Below are 6,768 nucleotides of genomic sequence, written 5' to 3'. Positions count from 1 at the left end.
TAATATAAATATATTTTGATAATATGCATTATATAATATTGCAAACAATAAATTAGATAATACATCAAAATTGTTATTATAGCTAGAAAAATATAGCGATGTATATATATATATATATATATATATATATATATATATATATACATATATATATATAAATTTATTAAAAATGTTTTTTTATTCATTTTATTGTCGAAGTAATAAAGATTATGATATTGTTAATATAAATATATTTTGATAATATGCATTATATAATATTGCAAACAATAAATTAGATAATACATCAAAATTGTTATTATAGCAAGAAAAAAAAAGCGATGTATATATATATATATATATATATATATATATATATATATATATATATATATATATATATATATATATATATATATATACATTGAAATATAAACTATCTGTGGTTCTTAATTATAACAACGATGCGCTTTTTTATTGCTGCGATGGAATTTTTTTTCATCAAAGTAACTAAATAACTTGCCTATGTTTATTTAATTCTAAATCTGTACAAAAAAATGAGCTAAACGACTGCATTCTCTTTTTAATAACTAAATTTATTTTACTATCTGCAAACGCTTGGATGCCTTTCGTTCAAAACCAACGTATCAGATTGCGCTATTCTAAGGTATTTCTGAGCCTGTATATGGTTTCATATAATACGGACCAGAAAGCGTTTAGTTTTCTTGCAGAAATATAACATTAAGTCAAGATGTTTTCTTTTCTTTACTTAATGGGAATCAGTCTCTTACAAAATTATAATTACAATTTATACTAAATCACATACTTCAAATATTATCATTACAACCTACATAAACATATTTAAAATTTCACATTAACTATATAAAAACACTATCAATTACATAGAAAACTGTAAAAACATATTAACAACAATTATCTAATATATACGCACTTGAATAACAAATCACTTGACGTCAAGGAACACTGTGATATTTAACTTAAAATAATTACACAGAGTGAGTAGTGTAGTGATAATTACACAGAGTGAGTAGTGTAGTGATAATTACACAGAGTGAGTAGTGTAGTGATAATTACACAGAGTGAGTAGTGTAGTGATAATTACACAGAGTGAGTAGTGTAGTGATAATTACACAGAGTGAGTAGTGTAGTGATAATTACACAGAGTGAGTAGTGTAGTGATAATTACACAGAGTGAGTAGTGTAGTGATAATTACACAGAGTGAGTAGTGTAGTGATAATTACACAGAGTGAGTAGTGTAGTGATAATTACACAGAGTGAGTAGTGTAGTGATAATTACACAGAGTGAGTAGTGTAGTGATAATTACACAGAGTGAGTAGTGTAGTGATAATTACACAGAGTGAGTAGTGTAGTGATAATTACACAGAGTGAGTAGTGTAGTGATAATTACACAGAGTGAGTAGTGTAGTGATAATTACACAGAGTGAGTAGTGTAGTGATAAGGAAATCAGAAAGTTTTTACTACTCTTACTAATGTAAATCAAATGGTGGAAACTCTACAAATCACTTTTAAGAAAACAAAAAACTCACCCTATAAAAACTTGACAAAAAAATTTAAAAACTTTTGTACATAACGAATATATATGTGAAGAACCTATTTTATTGTGATGAATTATCTAAAGTTACTGATATTTACACAAAATTATACATTTAAAAGAGAATACCTATTTTACTTCAGAAGAACACTGCTGTCATAACACTGCTTATATAAATGAATGCTATATGTTTTTTTTTCTGAAAAAATCGATATCAAAAGACTTGTATATATGTATACAATTAATTTTGATAGGTGAGTTTTTTCAATTTCTTTTTCTGCAATGAAAAGTCACGTAACTAAACTCCCTACTATTATTATTTATTTTAACTACGATATAACATTTTGCAACATTTGATAGATTCAACTTTAGTTAAATAACTTAAATTACAAATTAATATTCAAGTATTTGATGCAACTTTTTAATGTTGCTACTTTTAAAAAGTAAAACCTTTATTTTTTTCAATAAATTGCAACCTTTTTCTTAGCAAATATCTTTTATATTTCTATAACACAGACCTATATTTTGATAAATTATGCGTAAAAAAAATGTAGATTAATCAGAGCCGTAACAACAATTTTGATTTTGGAGGGGGGGGAGGGGGGTTGGGGTTTCTTTAATTGAAAAAAAAAGGAGGGGCGAGGGGAGTTTTGATCAAGAAAAAATTTGAAAATAATAACTTATAATAACTAAAACAAACCTTTTTAAATTAGTTGTAATAATAGAAATGCTGATAATAATTCAAAAATATGTTTATAATAACATTATTCTATTTGACAATCGAATTGTGATGTGTAAAAACCTCACGTGTATTACAATAAATACTTCATTTTTTGCAATAAAATGCAGAATTGAGAAAATCTAAGGTTTTCGCAGATTTTAAGTTTATCTCAAGAAGATAAATGCTATAGAAATAAAGTCTATATATTTATAGACTAAATAAATAAAGTTATAAATAAAGTTATATCATAAATAAAGTTCTATATATTATAAATAAAGTTCTTATAAATAAAATCTTATAAATAAAGTTCTATATATTTTACAATAGCTTTCTTATGAAAAAAAAAATTTTTTTAAATTATTTTAGCTTCCTCAGCAAGCCCGAGTATTTTTGTGGTAATATTAGCAATAAATATTTGATATTTATTAAAACTAAAAACTGCACTTTTTTTATTACATCTCATAAACATTTTACTATCAAATTATTTTAACCATTTTTCAGGTAAAATTCATAAAGCATTTATAAATGTATTCATAAAGTTTATAAATATTTCATTACAGTTAGAAGGAGTTAAGAGTGAAATACGTTCAACTTTATTATTTAATGTTACTGAAACCACTATAAGGAACAGATTTTTAAAACGTTTATTATATTTTGAAGGCATTAAATTCTCTCAGATTCTATTTGCCAAAAAAATAATGCAAAGAGCCACATCACAAAAATAATATAAAGAGTCATAGACCTGGATAGATTTAAATAAATTTACCCGCTGATATAAATTTTTATGAGAATTGAATAAAAGACGCTATAGTTTTATATCTTAAAGAAAATATTTAAAACTATGGCGTCTTTTATTAAATTTTCTAAAAAATTATGCAAGGAAAATAATTTTTGAAGAACATCTTAGGCACAGTTTTTAAGCAGAAAATTTTCGACATTTTTGTAATAGACAATTTTTTCTAAATAAAAAATCAGAAACGTCTTTCGACCTTATTCAATTGAAATAATAATACTTTGTTGATAGTAGTTTTTGTAGACGTTGAATAGCAAAACGCCATATTTATAAATAAAGAAAGCATTTTAAATGGATATCCAAATAAAAATTACAATAACCGCTATTAAATTTTTTATAAAAACACGTAAAGAACATTTATTTCAAACGAATCCTCTGTCACATTCATTTTTTCATTTAGACATGTTTTGCTCAAAATTTTTTCCGTAAAAAAAAGAAATGAAAAGAAATAAAAACATGGCAACAATTTTTTTGTATGCAATAATATTGGTAAAAGTTGTTTATCATATTTATATTTGATATATTATAATTTACTATATAATTATTACAAATAAATTTACAGCATAATAAAAATCGCCACACTATATTAATGAGCAACTTTAAGTTATGCAATACGAAGCTACACTGAGGCATATTCGTTTAGACTCATCAATTTTTTTCTCTTTGTCTTAATTTTTTTCTATATATTGTCAACTGATATGCATGCAAGTTATTATCAAAATAATTGTTGTGTTGTGGGCAAATAAAAATCACAAAAAAATTTTTTCTATGTGTCTTTATTAACATGAGAGTATGTTTGATATACAAAAGTACATTTTTTAATTGGAATATATCTATAGACGCAGTCATATTTTTGACATTAAAAGATGAAAATTAGTAATGCGTATGTCCTCCATTACACTGGATCACTTCAAAAATTCTGCCTTTCATTGACTCCACTATTCGTTGAAGTGTAGTTTGATCCAACTCGGACCATGCTTCAAGGATTTTACACTTTAACTCTGTAACAGTTTTAAATTGGTGTCCGGCTGCTTTATCGTCATAAACTTTTCTTGATAGCATTCCCCACACGTTCTCAATTAGATTTAAGTCCGGGCTACAAGCTGGCCATTCGAGAACCGGGATGTTGTGGTCTTTGAACCATTTCATAGAATGCCTAGATGTGTGAATTGCAGCATTATCTTGCTGAAATATGGCATTATCGTCCATGTTTTCATCCATATAAGTTATGAGAACATCATCCAACATTTCTGTATGCTTTATCGAGTTCATTTTAGGTAAACCACAACACAGAGTCAATTTTCCTGAATAAGAAAATCCACTCCAAACCATTAAACTTCCTCCTCCATAATTTCGTTTTGTTTGTTGGTCATTTATTCCTCTTAGATCATGCCAATAACAACTGTAAGTGTCCGGACCATCTAAACTGAACTTTTTTTCATCTGAAAATATTACGTTTTGCCACCCATGAGTCCAATTTGTTTGATTTTTAGCAAACTGTAATCTAGCAACTTTATGGTGTTAATTTAACATTGTTTTTGGTGTGGTTTCTTCCACTTTACGTTTGGTGTTGTACGTAGAATATGTGCAACATGTTTATTGGTGACAGGCAATAAAAATGTATCCTTTATTGTGTTGCATTCAATTTATTTTTGGTTGCTTCGAAGCGAATTCGATTAATTTGCCAATTTGTTAATACTTTGTTGCCGTTTGTTGCTTTTTTTACTCCGTAGTTGTCACCTTTTGCAATGTAGTTTTGTACAACATGGTCAGATCTTCCAATTTTTCTTGCTTTTTCTCGTATAGAAAGTGCTGGTGAGATTTCTGAGCCACGATATAAATTAAATAGTATTTTTTCAGCATCTGTCAAATACTTTCCTTTTAGGCATTTCGTAAAATGCAATAAAAATGATACTGACGGAGCAAAAGATCAAATAACACTAAAATTTATCAATTTATTTGTGTAAAAGTGATTAAAAATCAATAAGTACCGTTATTAACCTAATTGCGTCTATAGATATATTCCAGTTAAAAAACGTGCTTTTGCAAATCAAACATACTCTCATGTTAATAAAGACACATAGAAAAATTTTTTTTGTGGTTTTCATTAGCCCACAACACAACAATTATTTTGATAATAACTTGCATGCATATCAGTTGACAATACATAGAAAAAAATTAAGATAAAGAGAAAAAAATTGATGCGTCTAAACGAATATGCCTCAGTGTATTATGCTCTTCCAAGGTTTTAAGTATTTGCGCAATTTCGTCGTTATTTACGGGAAATTTTGAGTTTTGATTTTTTAGATATATATTTTTTATTTTAACAGATTGGATGGTTATATATATATATATATATAGATATATATATATATATATATATATATATATATATATATATATATATATATATATATATATATATATATATATATATATATATATATATATATATATATATATATATATATATATATATATATATATATATATGAATCAGTCCAAAATCATTTATTTGTTTTCATGTATATTTCAATTTCGTTCAATTATTATAAGTTTAGAAACAATAGTTGATAAGTTGCTGGGTGACTTATGGGACGCAAAAAAACTGCATTAAACCTGTTGTTTTCAATTTAATATTTCAAGCCAAATATTTACCCTACATAAACAGGCTTCTTAAATAAATTAATTAGTTATTACTCTGCGTAAAATTATTTAAAAGATTGTTTTAGCTATTTATTTATATATTGTAAATCAAATTAGTTATCGTTACTAACGGGGACAGAAATAAACGTTATTTACAAGACATAACTTATTAACAATTAAAACAAACACATGTTTAGATATTTAAGTGGAAGAATATATCTACTTAGGCATTGTTGTGCATAACTTGATAATATTACATCAACTGTTTGTTTCGCAGCACATACTTATTCACTCTCATTTTTGATTTTGTTGTGTTATTCTGAAAAAACAAAAAACAATTATAAAATTTTTTTCCAAAAATTAATTTATTTACATGACAATATTCAAAACCTCATTGACAAAATGCATAACAACCTCAATTTAGTTTTTTTGGGTATATATATTTTAGGAGTTGCAATTTCAGACTGTGAAGAATATCGTTTTAATTGGATGCAATCATCGAAAACAGAAAAGTAATGAAAAGCGAAAATCCCTTTTACTTTATTTGATTTTTGAAATATATCTTGTACATTTAATAGAATCTTAAAAAATTTTTTTATATAAAATTAAAGAAATTTGAAACTTTGGGCTAGCCTTAGAGACATTGTGACAAAAGTCTTCAGCATTGTTAATAACAGCTTTTCTGATTAGAACTTGATTAGAAGTAATTATTTTAGAAGTTGCTCCTAAGCCATTTATAGGTCCTTTACCATGGCTATTTGCACTGTGGTTCCATTTTATAACAACACCATACCTTTTGTGGAGGCTTAAGCACGCAACATAATAAATCTTTAAACTGACTTGAAAGGCCATCTGGCCAAACTCTTAACTCAACAACTTCATTTGGTAGACTTCAAATCACTTTGTCAAGAATTACTAATGATGATTCTTTATCATGAGTTGTACAATCACTAACAACTGCATAATAGTATTTCATATTTTGGAAGCACGTTACAGAAGTAGAAATAGTTACCTGCTATTGATTCCAGTATGCATTTTAAACTTCATCTTTTGAAA

At 26.2% G+C, this 6,768-nt stretch overlaps 1 protein-coding gene across 1 annotated transcript in view; it reads left to right on the top strand.

The window, feature by feature from the left end:
* The first annotated feature begins 3,461 nt into the window (after nt 1-3,461).
* LOC136080700 (uncharacterized) overlaps nt 3,462-6,768 on the top strand; it is a 123,260-nt gene continuing 119,953 nt past the window's right edge. The window contains exon 1 of the mRNA XM_065797689.1: nt 3,462-3,555. Coding sequence (XP_065653761.1) covers nt 3,505-3,555 — 51 coding nt within the window. The 5' untranslated portion in view covers nt 3,462-3,504. The remainder of the gene's footprint in view (nt 3,556-6,768) is intronic.

The sequence above is a fragment of the Hydra vulgaris genome, chromosome 05, assembly GCF_038396675.1.
Source record: "Hydra vulgaris chromosome 05, alternate assembly HydraT2T_AEP".
Taxonomy (NCBI): Eukaryota; Metazoa; Cnidaria; class Hydrozoa; order Anthoathecata; family Hydridae; genus Hydra; species Hydra vulgaris.
The sequence above is the reverse complement of the archived record's forward strand: the minus strand, read 5'-3'. Positions and strand labels throughout refer to the sequence as shown.